The sequence below is a fragment of the Hemicordylus capensis genome, chromosome 4 (genome assembly GCF_027244095.1).
Source record: "Hemicordylus capensis ecotype Gifberg chromosome 4, rHemCap1.1.pri, whole genome shotgun sequence".
Taxonomy (NCBI): Eukaryota; Metazoa; Chordata; class Lepidosauria; order Squamata; family Cordylidae; genus Hemicordylus; species Hemicordylus capensis.
This window is the reverse complement of record NC_069660.1, coordinates 257781043-257802493: the sequence shown is the minus strand read 5'-3', so window position 1 is coordinate 257802493 and position 21451 is coordinate 257781043. Positions and strand designations below refer to the sequence as shown.

Below are 21451 nucleotides of genomic sequence, written 5' to 3'. Positions count from 1 at the left end.
AAAGTACTTCTGCTTGTTGGTCCTAAATTTCCTGACCTTCAGTTTCATGGGGTGACCCCTGATTCTAGTGCTGTGAGAGAAGGAGAAAAATTTCTCTCTGTCTACCATCTCCACAAACCCCTACTAACTTGGCAAAGAGGCATCTTTTGACGTGGTCATTCTCTTTATTTATCAGGGGGAGAGTAACTGGACCTATCCACCCCCAGCACAGTACCTCCAGTGACTGTTGCTGGTGTCTATCTTATGTTTCTTTTAGGTTGTGAACCCTTTGGGGACAGGAACCCATCTTATTTATTTATTATTTCTCTGTGTAAACTGTCTTGAGCCATTTTTGGAAGGGCGGTATAGAAATCGAATAAATAATAATCAATCATAATCCATTCCATGCATAATTTTATACACTTTGATCATGTCTCTCCTTAGTCGCTTCTTTTCCAAGGTAAAGAGCCCCAGATGCTGTAGCCTAGCCTTATAAGGAAGGTGCTCCAGGCCCCTGATCATTTTGGTTGCCCTCCTCTGCACCTTTTCAAGTTCTACAATAGCCTTCTTAAGATACGGTGACCAAAGTTGTACACAGTACTCCAGATGAGGCCACACCATAGATTTGTATAAGGGCATTATAATATTAGCATTTTTATTTTCAATCCCCCTCCTAATGATGACTATCATGGAGTTAGCTTTTTTCACAGCTACCACACACTGAGACAACACTTTCAATGAGCTGTCCACCACGACCCCAAGAGCTCTCTCCTGATCAGTCACCGGCAGCTCAGATCCCATCAGCGTATATGTGAAGTTGGTGTGTTTTTGCCCCAATGTACATCACTTTACACTTGCTTACACTGAACCGCATTTGCCATTTTGTCACCCAGACACCCAGTTTGGAGAGATCTTTTTGGAGTTCCTCACAATCCGTTGTGGATTTCACGACCTTAAATTGTTTAGTGTAACCTGCAAATTTGGCAACTTCATAGAGCACTGGTCCCAGTACTGATCCCTGGGGGACCCCACTTCCTACCTCTGTTCCCTGTCCTTCAACCAGTTACCAATGCACACATGAACCAGTCTCCTTATTCCATGACTGCTAAGTTTACTCAAGAGCCTTCAGTGGGGAACTTTATCAAAAGCGTTTTGGAAGTCCAAGTATACTATGTCAACCGGATCACCTTTATCCACATGCCTGTTGACACTCTCAAATAATTCCAAAAGGTTAGTGAGGCAAGACCTTCCCTTGCAGAAGCTGTGCTGGTTCTCCTTCAACAAGACCTGTTCTATATGTTTAACAATTTTGTCCTTAAGTATGCTTTCCATCAATTTATCCCGCACTGAAGTTAAGCTTATCGGTCTGTAATTTCCCAGATTCACCCTGGATCCCTTCTTGAAAATTGGAGTCATATTGGCTACTTTCCAGTCCTCTGGTACAGAGCCTGATTGTAGGGACAGGTTATATATTTTTGCTAGGTGATCGGTAATTTCACATTTGAATTCCTTCAAAACTCTTGGGTGGATGCCATCTGGCCCTGGCAATTTGTTAATTTTTAGTTTTTCAAGACAATTGAGAACATCTTCTTTTATAACCTCAAATTCACCCAATTCCTCAGCCGCTAAACCTGAAAAACCCAATACTGGAGAGGGTATATGTCAGTATCTTCTGCCGTGAAGACAGATTCAAAGAACTCATTCAGCTTCTCTGCAATCTCCTTATCCTCCTTAATAATTCCTTTCACACCCTCATCATCTAAGGGTCCAGCTGCATACCTGGCAGGTTTTCTACTTCTGATATATTTAAAGAAGTTCTTGTTATTCCCCTTGACAGTTCTAGCTATATGCTCCTCAAAGCCTCTCTTTGCATCTCTTATTGTGTCCTTGCATTTCTTTTGCCAGAGTTTATGTTCCTTCCTGTTCTCTTCATTTGGGCAGGACTTCCATTTTCTGAAGGAAGTCGTCCTCACTTTTACAGGTATCCTGACTCTACTTGTTAGTCACACTGGCATCCTCCTGAACTTGTTGGTACCTTTCCTCCTTCTTGGTATACATTCCAACTGCGCTTCTAGTACTGTGGTTTTAAATAAGTTCCATGCTTTCTGGAGTGATTTGACCCTCCTGACTTTCCCTTTCAACTTCCTTCTTGCCAGTCCCCTCATTTTTGAGAAGTTTCCTCTTCTGAAGTCCAACACATCTGTGTTGGACTTCCTTGACTATTCTCCACTCTCATATAAGCTGAATTGGATCACACTATGGTCACTGCTACTCAATGGTTCTGCAACTCAGGACCTGGGCACCACACAAGATTAAATCCAAAGTCGCCATCTCTCTGGTTGGTTTCGTGACTAACTGTTCTAAGGCACAGTCATTTAGCACATCTAGAAATTTGGACACTCTCATTAACTGAATATGAATTTACCCAGTCTATGTGTGGTTAGTTGAACTCACCCATTATTACTGCCCTGTCTCTCTTTGATTGCTCTCTTATTTGTTTCTCCAACTCTAGGTCACTCTCAGCACTTTTATCTGGAGGGCGATAGCACATCCCTAGTAACACATTTCTTTTCAGTCCTCATAATGTTACCCATAATGATTCTGTGGAGGACTCTGGTTCACCTAGGTTTTCTAGCTTATTGGAATCTTTTGGCCAGGTTGTTGTTGTTTCTGCTCTTTTTGAAAATGGGAACAATAATTGCTGTCCCCCAGCCCTTGGGGATATGTTCATGAGTATCACTGAAGGTAAAAAGGTAAATAGTGAGACCAGAATGGAGGCCCACCAATCCAGATTATTTTTAATGGCCTCAGGTGGAATCAGGTCCTCCCCCGTGGCCTTCCCGGTTCTCACATGGGCAACAAGGCTCTTGATCTCAGATGTTGTCATGCGTATACACACAGTCGTGTCCTCTATAGTTTGCCCAAGGCGTCTGCCTTCTGCAGAAGAATCCTCGTAGAGTTCATGGAAGTGTTTTTCCCAAGTCCCTGGGGGGGTATGGCAATCTAGATGCGTCGTGCCGTTGCTATGGCTGCACGTGGTGATGTGCCAGAACACAGCTGAATCATTGGTTCAGACTGCCTGAATGAGTCGTGCCCATTTTTCTTTTATGGCTTCTTTTTTCTTACGTGCCACCAGCTGTTTGTAGCTCCTCTTCTGCTGAAGGAGGTCCTTCCCTTCCATTGATCCACTGCTGGCTTTATCGACCTGGTAGGATGTGGTGAGAGCTTCTTTTTTTTTTAGCATTAAAACAGTCTTTATTAAACCAAGGTTTGGAGTGGTGATGACACTGTCTCAGGGGTGCACTACTTTTGCATTTTAGGTGCCATTGAAGCTCAGCAACTAGAATGCTGTAAATCACCAGAGGAGTGTTGGGGGTTCAGCTGTTATCAGGGCCAATTGGAGAAATTTCAATTGGCTGAAAGCACTCCAAGGCAAGCAGCCCAGTTATCACTTGATCAAGTTGGAGAGTCCATTTGGCATGACAAAGGGATCTCCCTGCCGAGGATACTGGGAGTTGATAGCGGACCTCAGTGTGGGTTAAATGGGTGAAAGATGTTAATTGAAGGAAGATTGGAAGGTGATCGCTGTCAAATTTAGGAACAATCTCTAGGCTCTCAACAAAAGGAAGCAGATACACTCATTCTTGGGCCTGAAAGATAGGTAAATTCTCCTGGCTGGTTGCCATTGACAGCACCATTTAGGATGAAAAGGTTAAGTTTAGTAGCTGTTTGTGCCAAGCAGAGTCCCACAAAGTTTGATCTCCAGTCATTTGAAATTCAATTGAAAAAGAATCCATTAGTCTCGAGGTTGTGGGGGGGGGGGGGGCATTGTATACAGGGTGTGATCATCAGGACCCAACCTAGTGTTGAAGTTACCACCTAAGACTATCAGCGCGTCAGGGTGAGAAAGGCTGAGTCTGCAGCATAAGTTTCCAGTTCAGCCCAGATGGATCTAAACTGGGGTTTCCGCTGTTGTGGAGGGAGATGTATTAATTATCAGCAAGGAGCAGCGACTGAATTGGATTAACACTGCCATTGCATAGTGCTTGAGTGGTGGGATAAATCTTGATGTTACATGAAGAGTGGTGGAAACTAGTACCCCCAGACCGCCTTTGGATCTTCCATGGCCCATCCCTGGCTCGGCCCTAACTGAGAATGAAGGTAATATGTCCTCCATTGTCTATGTTTCCTGAAACAGGATGATGTCATGGTGGGCCAGGTAATCAGTGAATTGGGCATCTCTTGCAGATGTGGCCCATCCAGCCACATTCCAGGAGAGGAGGGCCACCTTATCAGTCTTCTTTTGGATGTCATGGGGTTGGATTGTGAACTGGTGTCATAACAGAGAGGCTCCGTGTGTGTGGGGGGGGGGGAGTATCTTCCAGGATCTGCCCATCCAACCACGGGGACACTGCTGTTGCCCTTGGTTGGTCCTGTAATTCTATTCCAGTGGCCAGCTGGCCTGGAATTCAGTCCAGGGAAGTCAGTAGGAGAGTCCTGAGTGCTTACAATCTCTGGTAGACTACCTTGGGTGCCCGGCTCATAGGAACATAGGAAACTGCCATATACAGAGTCAGACCACTGGTCTATCTAGCCCAGTATTGTCTTCACAGACTGGCAGTGGCTTTTCCAAGGTTGCAGGCAGGAATCTCTCTCAGCCCTATCTTGGAGAAGCCAGGGAGGGAACTTGAAATCTTCTGCTCTTCCCAGAGCTGCTTCATCCCCTGAGGGGAATATCTTGCAGTGCTCACACATCAAGTCTCCCATTCAGATGCAACCAGGGTGGACCCAGCTTAGCTATGCGGACAAGTCATGCTTGCTACCACAGGACCAGCTCTCCTCTCCAACACTGTCAAGGCACGTTCCTGGGTCCATATCTTGTGTGTCAATGTCGTCTGAGGCTACAGAAGTGGGAGGGACCTGGGTGTACGCTGTCCCTGGTGGGCTGCCTTGGATGTTTAACTGGCCCATATTCTCAAGTTGAACATCACTAGTGCCCAGCTCTTGCAGAGTGGATGGTGCATCCATTGAATGATCGTATTGGTAGTATAGGGATGCTATAGATGGGGGGATGCTGGGGGACTCTGCCCTTCATTCTCATCAATTGCCAAGATGTTTATGTGAGTTGGGACTTCCACTGTAGAGGCCGTTGGCCTGTCTGGGGTGAGGAGAGCAGTAACACTATCGAAGTGTGGATCTGAGGCAAGAAGCACTCCCAGGCACATGTCTGCCATGTTTGGGACATTTGTTCTGATTGTCCTAAGGCATCTAGTGGAGGCAGAGAAAAGCCTGGGGGATTGGACACAGGCATGTTCACAATCACTTTCTAATTCAGATTCCGTTCCAGATTCAATTTCAAAATCCAAGGGATAAACTTTAAGGAGCTGTTAAGGAGGAAAAGACATTTCCAGCAGGGTGTTCCGGCTGTGGCTATTTGGGTCATGGCTTGATAATGGAATTGAGGGGCTGGAGTGTCTTGCTATAGTGTGTAATGGTTGAACTTCCATTTCCTGTTCGCTTTCAGAATCTGAGTCTAGACACACATCTCTTTGTATCTTCAGCTGTGGACTTAGTCTCTGCATAAGCGCAGTAAGCTTATTTTTTAAGTGTACTAAATCATCTTGGCTGTGGGGTTGGGAATTAGCCATCTCTGCAGAGAGAGTTGGTTAGGGCTTATCTTAGTTGGAAAGATTGTTATGGCTAGATACTTCTGGTCTTAGTTTAGCCTTCAGTGGCTCAGCTTGTGAAGAGTTGATACAACTGGGGAATGGTAATGTATTGGTAGTGTAGTTGAAAGGTTTATTGTTCTTGGTAATTAGCAAGCCTGTGATTAATGATCTAGTGAGATCTCCAAAGTCCCTAAAGACGCAATGAGAACTTAAATTAAATTGCCTTAGACGTTGAGCTGAGCGAAGGAGTTGTGAAGGCACATAGGCTGATTTAAAGTTTTAAAAGTCTTTTATGATCTGTTTGAGTTGGCAGGAAGTGAAAGTTCTCCAGCTCTGTGGATCCAATTAGTTGCTTTAATAGTTCAGAGAGGAAGGCGAGGATTTTTTTCCCCTTGCCCATAAATGTCCTTCTGAGGGAATTGAATAAGAATTTGGTGGGTCTGCAAAATTCTTTGCAGCTTCGTATCCCTGTAATTTCCAAATACTTCAGGATGCATCCTGTGTAATGAGTCAGACACAGAGGGAGGAGCTGGCCAGCAACTGTTGACATTGGCTGAGCTTTTAACCCCCTGTTAGTTCATAGCAGTGAAATGGACAAAAGCCTGTGTTAAATTATCTTATTTCACTCTGATTTCATTTAGTCTTCCAAATATAATTATCAAATTCTCAGCAGAGATTAAACAGGCATCGCTTAGCTGCTGGGTGACCATGTTAGGCAGGGAGTAAAGTGCGTGATTGGGAGCTATAAAACCCCCAGCCCCCTGTTTCAAGGAGTTTCCCTGCTCGGCCCTCTGATGAGACAGTTTCAAGGTAGTTTGTTTTGTATCTGTCTTCTGAGGTGCCGGCTTGTGTGAAGCGCACCCCTTGGTTGTGGGGGAGGGAGCTTCCATAGCTAGGACTTTGAATCTGTTCTTAGTACTCACAGTAAACGAATCTCCCATCAATGCCTCTGTGGAGGGGAGCAAGTTTTCGATCTGCGGCCATTTTTTCTTCCCTGCTCCCCCCTCCGTGGTCCTTTGGAGGGCTCTTGTTGTTAGGACTTTTCCACAATTTTCTTCTCGGGGCGGGGCAGCGGTGTCAATCTCTTGGATGGCATGCCCAGGAAGGGGGAAAGTCCAGATAGAAGCAGGAGCTTGGGAGTTAAGCTGTTAACCAGTCGTCATCTTGCTGACTGGTCTATCTTTGGAGTCCTAATTTGGTTCTTAGGGCATTTAAAAGGATGTCCCAGACTGATGGAACATAGAGCTCCAGATAGTCTCTCAAGTTTTTCCAGAAGAATTAGCAGGGTTGCACTTCAGTTGTCCTTTTCCCCAGCCTCCTGGAGATCGCCTGGAGAAGCACGTTTAAATGTGCTCGGTCCCGCCATCAGGGGATAGTCAGACAGTTTGTCTCCAAACCAGGCCTGAAACCAGATTGTAGTGGATGTAGGTAATACAGTGTCCAAGAGTGCCTGGAATTGCATGAACATCCATAGATCCTTTTTTTGAAAAACTTCTCATTTCTTATTGGTGGTTTAAGTCACTTTTATTTGAAAGCAAATTACAGTGAAGTAAAACTTGTTTCCAAGTAAACATGTTTTGGACTGAAGCCTTAATTTGTCAACTTTTTTTAGAATTGTCATAATTATTTAACAGTGGCTCACAGAACGAGGCTAATGAAGTACTGGTGCTATGGGAGAAGCAGCAGTGCTTCTGAAGAGTTCAAGTAATTCAGCTCAAGTAATTGTGTGGGGTGCAATTTTTTGCAATCTCGCCTTAGCCCAGAAGTGCTCTGGGCCATTCAAAGATATGTTCCTGAGGGTTGCACAGCCCTAAGGGGCATATATAGGGCTTGGGCCGTGAGTACATCTTCATTATGAGCCCCACCACCCATTGAGGTCATCTGGAGAGTTCTGTCTCCAGTTGCCTCCAGCCCAGCTGATGGCCACATGGGGACGGGCCTTCTTGGTTGCTGCCTCAAGTTTGTGGAATGCACTCTCTACTGAAATACGATCCTCCCCATCTCTGGCAGGTTTAAAAATGCATTTGAAAACTCACTTCTTCACCTGATTTTTTTTGGCTTTTTAAAATTTTAGGTTTTAATCTGTTTTGACTTTTTAAATTGTTTTTAAGTATTACATATGTTGTGTTATTGTTAACCTCCCAGAGATGAAAGTTTGGGGTGTTGTATAAATGAGAGAGAGATTCAGGTGGTATAGAGTGTCCAAGGGAAGGGGATGTTGTCAAAATTCCACTCCACACCCTACCCCCACCCCACAATGCTGTATGAGCAGTGGGACTGAATTACTTGAAGTCTTCAGAAGCACTGCTGCTTATCTATGCTTCTCTGATAATACCAGTGCTTTGTTGGTCCAGATGTCAGGCAGTGAACTTTTCTTTCCTGCCTGGATCTTTTCTCATGTGAAAAAAATCTCCTACATCTTCTATTGATCGGAGTTAAATTGGACACCAGCAAAACCACAGAAGAGTGTGTAAGCGTTTGATGTCTAGTTAAAGAGAACTTTGGCAGAAAATCAGACAGAAATTTCACAAAACAGTAACTTAATTATTACACAAGTAAGCAAGCATAACTCAAATCCAGTTTTTGCCAGTCATTAATAATTAGAACGACTGCTTGTTTTTGAAACTGCTAAAGAAGCAGTCAAGACCATGACACCAGTTTTTCTCAATACTGCAAGTTGTTATCTGAAAATCTTTTTTCATTTACGCCACTATAATGTTCCGATCATATCTGATGTGTCTAACAAAGAAGAGTTGTGAAGTGCATTCTCTTGGCTGAAGCTGCAGAAGTACTGTGAGCTCAAGGATTTTAAATTCAGTATTCCATTGATTAAGTTGCCTGTGCTATTTTAAGTCCCTCTTGGTTTCTGATGAAGTAAGGAAACAAATCTCTTCACCCCAGAGTCACTAGGACATGTTCCTTCTGTGGCTGAGCCCTCAGAAAACCCGGTGCTCTAAATGCCACAAATTAGATATACTAAAAGGAGTGGGGGTGTCATGAAGGCATATAAATTCAGCTATATTTTCTATGTGAGCCCTGTGCAGAATCTAAAGTTAAGTTCAAAATAATTTAACACACCTTAGTTCCCCCTTAATATCCTTTAACCACCTTGTTATACAATCAGGAAGGCTAGAGTGGCTGAAGGGGGTTAGATTTGTATGTTCTAATATTGTATATTGATAAAGTGTAAATACTAGTTCATGTTTGTGTTTAAGTATAGAAGCAATGGTGGTTGTTAATCCAGGTTAATGCAGAATGCAAGGTTATGAACTGGTATGTGATGTAGGACAAGAAGAACCTATATAGTACCATTCATTGTGGCATTCAGTTCCCCAGTCAGCCCAGGGTGACTGACCCAGCAGTGATCCTGGAATGGGCATATGATTTAATAAGAGAGCTTTATTGTTTACCATCATCCAGGGCTTATTTTGCCTGGGGGGAAAGTATAGAATTCTATTTTCTCAAGACAGATCCATGCTAGAAGACAACCTTGGCTCCGAAGAACTCTCTTCCCTTTTTCTGGAATACAGGACAATAGCAAAAATAGAGCAAAAACAGAGCAAAATAGCAGTCAGGATAATTTTCTGCAAAACCAAAATGTGCCCAGTTTACTTCTTTTCTTAATAATGAGTATTTTAACATATGTACACCATGGTTAACAAGTTATTCCCATTGCTGAGAGAGAGAGAGAGAGAGAGAGAGAGAGAGAGAGAGAGAGAGAGATGTTGATAGTGGCTTGGACCCAAAGATCCCTGTCAGTAACCAGGCAGCACTTAAGGTGCTCAGGGGGATGGGGCTGTAGCTCAGTGGCAGAGCATCTGCTTTCCATGTAGAAGGTCCCAAGTTCAGTCCCTTACATCTCTAAGTAGGCTTGGGAAAGACACCTGTCTGACAGTGGAGATCTGTAGGATGCTGGCTCTGATGAACCAAGGATTTGACTTTTTGTAAAGCAATTCCCTATGTTAATATGGGTGCTGGTTGTGGTTTACAGATTCTCCTTCCCTAAGCTGTAGCCCCCATGCTGTACCAGGTTCCACTCTGGAGGGTTCTTGACTTGATAAAGCAGATCTATGAAGTGCAAGGGGCTGTAACCATGGAAAGCAATTAGGGACTCTCCCCATGCAACTTCTGTGGCTCAAGCCTCAAAATCTTTGGGTTAAAGTCAGGGTTGGAAGGGAGAAACCTAACGGGAGGCGGAGAAGGAAGATAAAAATAGCTATTTAATTTGTTGTATTGTGACTTGAGAGCAATCTGGTAATTAGACACACAGATCTAGAAATCCTTGTTTATAGTTGTTGAAATAATCAGAATGCATATTAAGTTATCTATGGTGGTTGGATCCAAAAATTCCATAAAATTAATCTTGATAGATTTCTAAAATAAGTCAGTTGAAAAAGAGAGGGGGTTTTTGTTTGTTTGTTTTTGGTTCTGCTTGTATGTTCTTTCTGAAGTTCTTGTGTTCATGTGTTTTGTAGAAAAATTACATAATTCAGGAAGAGTTTCATACTATATTGAGAGATTTCCATATATGATTGAATCTAAATGTCAGAGATTAATATTGGATTGTATGTAATCTGTACATAGATTTAGCTTCTATTTTGAGAGACTGCACGCATGCACGCACACACTCCCACACCCAAATGCCTGAATACATATGCATGAGAGTAAAGTATTCTGGCAGGAGCTAATATTTCATAACTGCTGCTACCAAATTTAAAGCCAACCTTGGACAGCCATGGTGAAGTACTGCTTTAAATTGTGGCATCTCTACATTTTTCCCAACCGAGGTTTTTTAGTTATCTTGCTTGATGTGGATAGTAAGCTCTTTCAAGAAAGTTGTGAACTAAATTGCAGAACTCTTATTCTAAAAAGAAAGCAGATAAAAATAACTTTAAAAAGAACACCATATGAAACTATTTGGGTAGATGTCTTCCTATTCTTCCTGACTAAAGTGGGATTTACCAGGCAAATCCCCAAAATGCGCATAAATGTGTGAGAATCCTTTATTTCAAGCCACTTCAAAATGGTAGAAAACCCCCCAGGAAGCATCCATTATGTACCACCAAAAAAGAGACTGAAGTTATTGTGGCCAGTAGCTGTGGACTGAAGTCACTGAACAGCATTTATTAGAGATCTCTTACAAGGTTTAACCAAATTTTCCCCCGACGAAGGCCGTTGGCTGAAACATGTTGCAATATTAAGGTTGCAAGCATCTTGAGGCTTGGTCTCAATTTTTGATGGTGCATTTCAAAATGGCATCATCCATGTGTGCTCGAGAACGCCCCCCCCCCCCCCGACATGACTTGCACAGTGGAATCAGGAGAGTCGACTCAGCGGGTGAACTCCTTTTTAATTTGACAAGGGTATCTTTTTTTAAAGTTTAGTTTAGTTTAGTTTAGTTTGTTTGTATTGTTAAATTTATACCCCGCCTTTCATTAAGAAAATCCCAAGGCAGCTCACAATAACATTTAAAAACACAATTATAAAAAAGAGACATTAAAATATTGAGCTAAAAAGTATAAAAAGAAACCTGATTTTTTAAAAAAATAAAAATAAAACACAGGCATAAAAACAGTAATAAATACAAGAAGCAGCAGTGGAGACAATCACATAATAGCCAAGGTAAAAAGCCAAATCTTCACATGCTTTCTAAAAACTGATGGAGACTGAGGAGCGGATACCCACCAGGAGAGCATTCCAGAGTCTGGGGGCAGCAACAGAGAAGGCCCTGTATCCACACACCACTGGTGAAAACTAACTGTTATCTTATAAATCAAGGAGGGTTGACAGTGACTTTTAGAAAACCAGTTGAGAATCTTGTGCTACTGAGAAGTTTGCAGCCTTCATGATAATTAGGATAGGAGAAACGAGGGAAAAGATCAAATTATCACCTCTAGGTCATCCTATCCAGGTATTACTGAATATATCAGAGGTCGGCAACTTCTGCCTAATAACAGAGTGTTTATTTGAATTGAAGAGTCCAAGAAAGAATGATTATCATGGAGTTCCCCCCCCCTTCATTTTTGCAGATGTCGCAAAGCATGTCTTCAGTGTCTCTAAGGCATTCTGAAAAAATAGCTATCAGAGAGTAAGTATGTGTGTTGACATTGTCAAGTAATCACTTTTAGTAAATGAACTGTATTTTCAAATGCCGTACTGTGGTAGACACTTCTAGTAGATCCTAATTGAATATAGAATGAAATCAGCATATCTGAGTAGGTTGATATTGAGTATCATTCTGATACTGAGTAGGTTGGTATAGACAGAGAAAGAGAGAACCTAAAATGACCAGGACATATTTATTTGTCGCTACTACTGCTTTTTAAATATGTCACAGAGGCTACTCTGTAGTTTGCACTAGGATAGATAATATCCTAGGGAAACTTGAATTAGAATATTTGAAAGTTCAATCTGGCTTGATCATAATTTTCATGATCAGAAAATTACTGCACTCAAAATTGCTTGTAAGCAGCATCGTCAAATAAGGGCCAGAACTAAACCAGAACCAATAGAGGAAAGAGATACCTAAAAGTTCAGAAAGGGAAGAGGAAGAGAGGCTGGTCTGGAGAAACAGCAGGAGACCAAGAGAGGGAGATGCAGGCACCAAAATCAGTTTGGGTAATGAGAGGAGGAGGAGCTGCTGATTCAAAGAACTGGCAGAAGACCAGGAGAGAAAGTGTCATGAACCCAAGCAAGTTCAGATAAACAGTGGAAGCACAAGCCAATCAGGAGATCCAGCAAAATAAGGGAGAGACAAAGCACCAAAGCTGAGAATCTGGGGATGAAGAAAGGGCAAAGCCAGTCCAGAGAACAGACAGGAGACCTGGAGAGAGAGGTGTCCTCTCCCAAATGAATTTTGGTTTAAAAAGCCAGTCTGGAGATCAGGCAAAACAAGGGATAACAGAGGAGAGAGAAGGTGAGGTAGGAAAGAGTTAAAAGCACCAAGTGGAGGAAATTGACCAGAAGGGAAACAGCTTCTTCAGCCGAACAGGGAGAACCAGATCTTGGGGTTGAGTTATGCAAATAGGCAGGGGAACACTGGGAACAAGGAAATGGATTCTGAAGAGGAGTGTTTCCCAGGCTTGCCCAGGGACCGCTGCCAGGAGAATGGAAGACTTTTCTAAATGCTCAGGATTTCAGACTGATGGAGACAGCAAGGGGAAGGCATGTGCCTATGGTCACCTGTACCAAAGAGACACCTTGTGGGTACCCGTGGCTGGAAAAATCAGCAAAATTTACTCTGCTGGAGTGATGTTCCTACACTCTTGCTCTACCGTGGCTTGCAGTCTCGTAAGAGGGTGACCACTCACAGACAGTGGTTGAATGTCGCCATGAGATGAAATTCATACTGAGAAGGCTGTAACCTCTTGCCACATGCTTTCCTGGATTTTTTGCCTGGCAGTAGACCTTTCCTCTCATGAGCTCACAATTTGGGGGCTGATCTATGGATTTGGGGCTCCTACAGGAGCTATACTTCTTAAGCTAGCGGAGGGGGGGGTCAACTTCTTCCCTCTTCTCTGGTAAAAGACAGATCTAAATGAAAAATCTCTTCACCTAGCACAGTGCAACCACAAGCACACACCCATGCACCTAGGGATGTGAAGGGCAGGGGAAGGAGAAAACTCCTGAGAGTAAGGGGAGGGGGATTCTCCCTATATTTACCTGTCTAATGTGAAGGGAATAGAAGCTGGGTTCTAGGTGGGGAAATGGGGTGTGAAGATGTTGAAAAAGCATAGAGTCAGTCTTTAGAAGTCTCAGTAGCACTTCAGAATCTCCATGTGAGTAACCTTCTTTGGAGTGTTGGGGTGCCCTGTGCGGATTCCTATGAAGATTCATGGGTAACATTGGTCCATCTAGCTCATTGTTGTCTAACCAGACGGGCAGCACCTTCTCCAGGCAGAAGTCTCTATCAGCCCTATCTTGGAGATGCCAGGGAGGGAACTTAGAACTTTGTGCTTGCAAGCATGCAGATGCTTTCCCAGAGCAGCTTCATCCCCTAAAAGGAATCTTGCTGTGTTGCAGGTTGGATGCTGCAGCTGTGCTTTCTCCCTAATTGGTCCTGTAGGCTACTCTTAGCTTCAGTGATGAACACTATTTCCTTCCTGGGCTCGCTTAAACACAGGTCCTCTATAGGGGCACCAAGGGGTATGTGCAAGGAGTCCCAGTTCTAGAACCCTTAACAATACAGTTTTTTTCTGAGCCTTTTTCTTTTTATTCAGCTTTCAGGTTGGCGATCTGGTTCTCATTATTTTGGATGAACGTCATGACAACTATGTCTTATTTACTGTTAGCCCAACTTTGTATTTCTTACACTCGGAATCTCTTGCTGCATTGGATCTCAAACCAGGTGAGTGTGGTAAGTGTCATTGCTCTGAAGAGTGTGTCCTTCTGATTTATATCGTATACTTTTAAAAAGCTTAACTGAAGCTTCATCAGTTTTAAGTATGTTCATATCTGCATGTATGTTTAAATATACATGTAATTAAGGTTATATTATAACTTACAGAATAACATTGGACAAATTAAGTTGTTACACTTTAATGTTCTATATCATTTATATGGTAAATGATATAAATTGGCAATATTTCAGAAACTAAAGCTTGTAATTATATCTCAGCCTAGAACATAAAGGCTGTATAGAACAGAAAAAATACATACCAATTAAACATACATGTGCATGGAGCCTTAGTTTTTCCTAAGGAAATGTTTCCAGAGGGCTCATCTGGACAATATATGGCCAGCCCCGCCCACCAGACAATGAAGTGTGTGAGCACACAGGTTGCTCCACTTTATGTAACCAGATTTGGAGGGTGGGGGTACTTTCATCCAAACAACCATTGCCTCTGTGATGGATGGGATGGGATATGCACACGCACAGTGTGATGGGTGGGACCAATTGGATGTATTGTCCAAACTGGCCCCAATTTTTAGATGATGCTGTGATGGCAACTGAAATAAATTGTACCACCATGGAGCGCACCAGTTGCCATACCAACATGACACAAAGCATAAAATTATGCCCCCCACACATGTGTGTGTGTGTGTGTGTATATGTGTGTGTGTGTGTGTGTATTATTATTTATTATTATTTTTTTCATTCATTCATTCGTTAGATAAATGTTTCAATCATGCAAGATCATAAAGTCTACTGTGAAAGTTGTGTCAACTTAAGATAAGAGGGGAAGAGTTCTTGTAATGGTTCTAGCATCATGGCTTTTTATTCTATCAGAGAGCTGTCGTGTGTCAACTTCTTAGTTTGTATGCTTGTTCCTCTTCCTGCCCTCACATCTCTGTGTCAAAACAAGTAGTACTGTAAATTTGGTTTTTCTTGAAAAATTGGAAACACAGAAGTTATTAGGGGGGACATATGCACGTGCACATACACACAGACATGGTGATCTCATAAGCATTCTTTCCTTCTCAACGTTGGCTAAAAATTAAAATGAACTGGCTGCTAGGCAGATATATCCATGGACTATTTTGTGCATTTAAGTAGTTTGTGTATTTATCATGCCATGCATAATGTACATCTTCCCTTTAGCTTCAGGCACATCTCGAAGACCCTGGGTATTAGGGAAAGTAATGGAAAAGGAATATTGTCAGGCAAAAAAGGTAAGGACTAATGACTGTTTTAGCAAACTCATTAAAATTTAGAGGATTCCAGGATCCTTTTCTCTTTGAGTAATAGCTTTTTACAATACAGGAATAATATTGACTGTAATAACCTTTCAAACTGTTGCAGAGGTTGATTTTTTAATTGTTCCTTCTGTTTTTATATGTCACTGTTCTTGGATGCCACTGTTTTAGTTAACTAAAGTAACATTTTCAATTTGGGGGCAAGGTGCTCAACCAACTGGCAGCAATTCAGCTCCAGAATTTTCTGGATGATATTAATTATCCTGATCAATTTCATTCTGGAGTTCAACCTGATTTTATGATACTGCCTTGGTTTCCCTGGTAGATGGACTGGATATGCTATCAAGTTGATATGTGATCCAGGCCTGACCAAAATGTTGCTGGCACTCTGGGAGGAGGGGATGTAAAGCCTGGTCTGGACAGGATTGTGCTTCCCTCAAATGATCAGTTTTGAAGTTTTGGTTGTGCTCCTGAACCTGACTTTACTCTTAGGCTGGCAGATGTAGTCAGGAGCACGTTTCCACAGCTTGGGTTGGTGTATCAACTACACTTCTTTCTGGAGAAGACAGATTTGGCCAGTACTGGACTATTATAATGGGCTGTCTATTATAATATAACGGGCTGTTATTTATGTGGGCTGTCCCTGGAAATGTTGGATACTTTCGCTGGTATAGAATGTGACAGCTAGAGCCAATGTGAGGGCCTATACTGGGAGCATTTTGTTCCATTTCTGTTTTTTTGTTGCTGGACACAATTCCAGGGGCTGCTCATTTCCTTAAAGCCTAAAAAGTGTGAGCTCAGGTTACGTAAAGGGATGCCTCTCCTCACATTAAGCTGGCAAATCTGAAGTCATGCTCCATGTCCCACTGCTGTCACAAGTCCACTTAGCAAGCATGCATGTCAGGGTCTTTTCAGTTGTGGCACCCAAGTTGAGGAACTCCCTGCACTGTAAGACCCTCCTGGTCCTCTCTCAGTACAGGTTTTCTGTCACCTAGAGAAAACTCGTGTTTTTCGACAGATGTATAATTTGGGATTGGCTCATGTTCTCCTGCACCATATTGTGTTTTTGTACTGTTCTTGGTTAGTACCATAGCTGATAGTGTGTGTGTTGTTTTATTTACTATGTGGTCGATGTTATCATTTTGTTTAACTGATTGTGCTGCTTTAGGGACCCTTGTTAGGACCAAAAGATGGTCAGGAGTGGGGGTTATTACTATACTACTTTTCAACTTAAAGTTCTCAAAGCAGTTTATATAGCAAAAAGAATTAAACAATTGAGTCCTTTTTTACAGGCAACAATATACAAAAGACACTCTAGCAGTAGCCACAGGAGAGATCCTTGGATGAATAGGGATCACCCCACCCTCACTAAATATGAGAGAGCCACCACTTTAAAAGGTGCCTCTTTGCCCAGTTAGGGTATAAAAGATAAATAAAAATCAGTCTGCAAGCTCTAGTAATGAAAGTCAAGGAGCACAGTGAGAATATGGGACTACAACTAAATATGAAGAAGACTAAACTAATGACAATGGGTACAGCAACCAGCCTCAGAATTGATAATGTAAACATTGAAGGGGTGGATAGCTTCTGCCTTTTAGGATCAACCTTCAACAGTAAAGGATCCAGCAGTCAAGAAATACACTGCAGACTAGCACTTGATAGGGTTGCAATGAAGGCCTTGGAAAGGATATTTAGATGCCATGATGTGTCTATACCTACAAAGATTAGAATCGTCCGTACAATGGTTTCCCCGTGACACACTATGGATGCGAAAGCTGGATTTTGAAGAAGTGAGATAGAAAAATGAAAACAAACAAATGGATCATAGAACAAATCAATCCAGAATTTTAACTCGAGGCACAAATGTCCAGGCTCAAACTATTATATTTCTGATACATTATGCGAAAACCCAGCTCCCTTGAGAAGTCCAAAATGCTGGGGAAAGCTGAGGGAAAGAGAAGAAGATAACCATCAGCAAGGTGGATGGACTTGATTATGACAGCAATGAATGTACCACTGAGAGACCTTAATGGCCAAGTTGAAGACAGATCATCCTGGAGAGAATCTATCTGTGTGGTCACTAAGAGTCGATACTGACATGATGGCACTTAATCAATCAATCAATCAATCACCCCCACTACTATTTATGAATTGGCTCTTGGTCACCATTGATGTCTAAAAGCATTTTTGGCTGACTGAAGTCTCAAAGCATCTTCAGCTGAATTTCATATGTGCTTCCCAAAAGTGAACGGTCTACTGAGATGGTTGGAAATTTTGTTTATGAGTTAGCTAGCAGTTTTAGGCTGGCATAAGTTATGTTGCGCTTGGCGCTACCATTGTTGAGCATAAGTAAGAGACACAGGTGTGATCAAGAAATATATGCTGAAAGTATGAATCGCCATGCAGCTGCCACTGCCAAAAAGGGTTTGCAGATTAGAAAACTTAGTCTTGCCTGTTTACTAGTTGTGGATCTTCATTTGAAATAATCCTGTTTTCTGTGTTTTGCGTAGGCACAAAACAGATTCAAAGTTCCTTTGGGTGCAAAATTCTACAGAGTAAAAGCAGTGCCATGGAACAAGAAAGTATAACACATGATGGAAACTCAGCTCATCACCATTTTCCCTGACTTGGCCTTCAGTGCACACTCGTCACTCCAAGTAGCAGGCCATCATCTTTTTATACTGAGGTCACATGACAATGCTCCACAATATGATACTTTTTTTTTCTTTTTAATGTGTTACATTTTAGAACAGGAATTTCATCACAGCATCTGGCCTAACTGTTCCAATTTTTTACCCCCATAACTGTAGAACTGTGGACCAAACGAGTTCATTTTCTGAAAGGGCAAATCCTGTGTATCATGGCTTATTTACTAGCCATGTTAATTGCCTGTTAAATATACATATTAGGTGTTAAATGTTAGCTACCATTATTACCAGCATATGTCCTTTTGTGAAATTATTATCAAAGTACTTGCACTCTTTAACATATTCTTTATAATATGTATAAATTCATCAGCTATTTAAAGAGGAGTGTTCATTGCATGCAGATAATCATAATTTTCTTCAAGATGAGTTTGCCTCAGTAGATGAAAAGGTAACTACTGCAACTTGCTTCATTGCATTAAAAACCCCTTTAATATAAAAGAGAAAGAGAAGGAAACTGTAACTTGTTAGGCTGATATGAATCAGTCCATAGGTAAATCTTCAGTCTTCAAAAGCATTTTTGAAGTTGATCACAGATTTTGGAGGGAAGTATCTGTGCTGTTGTATTTAAATGAAGCACCTGGACCTTCCCAACCACAGAGAAGTCTTGTATTAATCTATTTAGAAAAATCATATTGATGAAATTGTATTTCATGGCTGAGGTTCAGGAAGAAGAAAAAGAATCCATTGTACATTAACTATAAAAAGTTCATTTAAGTAACAAATTATTGTATTGTAAAAGACATGTAGAATTTTAAAACAATAAAGATTCAAACCTGTAAATGTCTCAATGGTCTGCATGCTTTTTAAATGCTGATGTGGTACAGCAGTTCTATCCAAGACTGTTCCTGTAAATTTTAAAATTAAATGTATACGATAATTTGTAAGAATATTAAATGCCTGTATTATTCCAGAAGAAATTCTGAAATTTCCAGTGTATGGTTGAACTCATAAGTTAAATGATTCTTGTTTGCACAGCAAAACATCTAAGTAAAATGGTTCAAATAAATTGCTTGGGACAAGGCAAAATAGTGTGTTCTAACAAATTTTCTTGATTCTAATATTGTATCTATGTTTAAAGGATTTAGAAATCCTAGGAATCTGTTGACCATGTCGCAATTTAGGCCATCTTTATACGTTCACTTTTTTCAGTGAATGTTGTAACCACCATGCATGTCATCCTGAGCTCTTTTCAGAAAGTGTGGGATATTTCCATGTGTTTGTTTACGGCACCATAAACAAAAACACAGTGATGAAAATGCATCTTACTACACTTCACATTTTCACCATGCAGAAATAAAGTTGGCACAAAATTCAGTGTGAAACCCTGCTTAGAGCAGCTTTGGTTGGCACAAGAAATGCTTGATGAGCAAGTACGTTATGCTTTCCTTCTTGTACATTATTATACCTGAAGGGAACTTTTGTGTGAGAGGGTAAATCTGAAGCCTGCAAATCTCCCCAGCACAAGATCCTGTTTATACATTGTGTGGAAAAAGTAGAGGCATGCGACACTACAGCACCTATCTGTCAGCAAGTTTCATGCTGTTTGTTGTCACTCTTATTTAAACGTCACACTCTAAATTCCTCAAAACAGAATATATGTTCCTGGAATTGCTACTCCTGAAAAGAGAACTGCTTCCCTGCTTACACTTTCAGAAGAACTTTAGGAATATTAGGTCATGCTTTTAGAATATAAATACCCAATGATGGCCTTGGTTTTTCAGCAATATTGGTCATCTGTTTCATTTTATAATCTTTGTGTGTATCTAAAATGGAAATTCTGTCAAACAAAACCCTAAAATATTCAGTCATGATTCTGAACAGTCATCTGAAAAATATTCAGTTTACATACTTGTTGAATATCGCAGCCTGACTCTAGCTTATGGAAGTATGAATGCTATGTTCTGCTACCTTGTTTCGTCAAGCTCCAAGACTACAAAGTCACAGCTGTATCTTCATAATTTGGATAAACACAAGCACAGTGAGGGGTTTATATTAAACTACCCAGCAGTTCCTTTGTTTCCTTTCCATGTCTGTCATTTCTGTATGCTTTCCATTCTTATCAGTTTGTGGTATGAAAAGGATAGCAAACATTCTTTCTTCACTAACTAGCTTGTCTTCATTATGCTTTTCATTCCAAAAGAGAAGTAGCAGAAAATCGTGCTAGAAAACAGAAATTGATTTGTGTACTTTACTACATAAGCATGAAGGGGCTGAATTTTGTTCATTTATTTGAAATAGTGTGTGAAGAAAGCTGTGGTGAGACCCAGCATTGTGCTGTTGGGGTGGAGGAAAGTCTTGCTCAGTCTTGTGAGCAAGCCTAATGGCCAAGCCGGGGGGGGGGGGGGGCGGCATAGCAGTGTCAGGCCAGTGAGGGGAGCCCTTGTAGTCAAATGAACTTCTGAAAATGGCAGTTTTCATGGTGGATTTAGCAATAGCACACAAATGTCCCACCATGCAGGGGAAGATTTAAGTCAGTACCCGCAGGGCAACAACCTGTGTCAGGTCTTGCGGGGCTTACCTAGGAACTTAAATACAGGAACTGGGAAGGGGCATAAAATATTTTCTGTATGCCAGTCACAAAAGGACATGGGAAATATCCATTAGACTGTATTCTGCTCTCTCGCTCTCTCTCTCTCCTCTATGACTTACCCAAATGGTCCCTGTAGGTTCTACCATGAGACACATAGCTCTGCAGGACAAATGAGAGGAGAGCATTTTAGATTTGGAAAATGGCAAGGGGGAGGTAGATTAAACCACCACCTCTCATCCAACATTGTGGCCCTAATGGTTATGCAAGGGGGAAGGACTGTTTTTTAAGATTGCTGGATCTCCTGCTATAGTATCCAGTTCAACACTGTTACTAGGTAACCTTTGCTCCAGATCCTTTTCTTTGGGAAACTGACCAACATCCTGACAGAGCATGCAGAGCTTCATGCCGGGAAGAAGTGTCCTTGCTGCAGAGAGCTTCCTCGGCTCTGCAGCACCTATTGTGCGGGGGGGGTGATTTTTGCCAACCTCTTGCCCTTCGTTCTACTGTCCCAGAGCCCATCTGGGTTAAGTATCCACTCCAACCCTTTCCTCCTAAACTGAATCACTGAGTTACGGAGACCCAAGTTGGAATATTGGACTGTGAGCTCTTGAATTGCTGAGCCGAATCCACTAGCATTGGGTGCTCCTTGCATGGGACTATTATGGGGAGACCTGCTCTAGAAGTCCTTGGAAACCAGAGACTGAGTCACGCTCTGTGTGGGCCTGCCATGGATCCATCCCTGTGCCTGAGAGCCTCTATAATCCCAAGCAAAATCCGAGCACTTTTCATGCTGGGACATTCCCTACATGGGCTTGATATGGACTAATTCCTGCACCTAACTGCCTGGGAACCACAGTGCTCCCCTTCACTAGCTGTGAGCCTGCAGTGTGTGGCACAGCCTTTGGAACTGGTGCAAATCCATTTTCTTG

At 41.9% G+C, this 21451-nt stretch overlaps 1 protein-coding gene across 2 annotated transcripts in view; it reads left to right on the top strand.

The window, feature by feature from the left end:
- The window catches only part of RB1CC1 (RB1 inducible coiled-coil 1), a 126038-nt gene extending 107262 nt beyond the window's left edge, over positions 1 to 18776 (top strand). Inside the window, exons 21-24 of one of the 2 annotated variants that reach the window (XM_053246516.1) lie at positions 11678 to 11736; positions 13868 to 14004; positions 15190 to 15260; positions 17795 to 18776. In XM_053246516.1, coding sequence (XP_053102491.1) covers positions 11678 to 11736; positions 13868 to 14004; positions 15190 to 15260; positions 17795 to 17872 — 345 coding nt within the window. In that variant the 3' untranslated portion in view covers positions 17873 to 18776. The remainder of the gene's footprint in view (positions 1 to 11677; positions 11737 to 13867; positions 14005 to 15189; positions 15261 to 17794) is intronic. The other variant, XM_053246517.1, reaches the window with a different exon arrangement.
- Positions 18777 to 21451: the final 2675 nt, after the last annotated feature.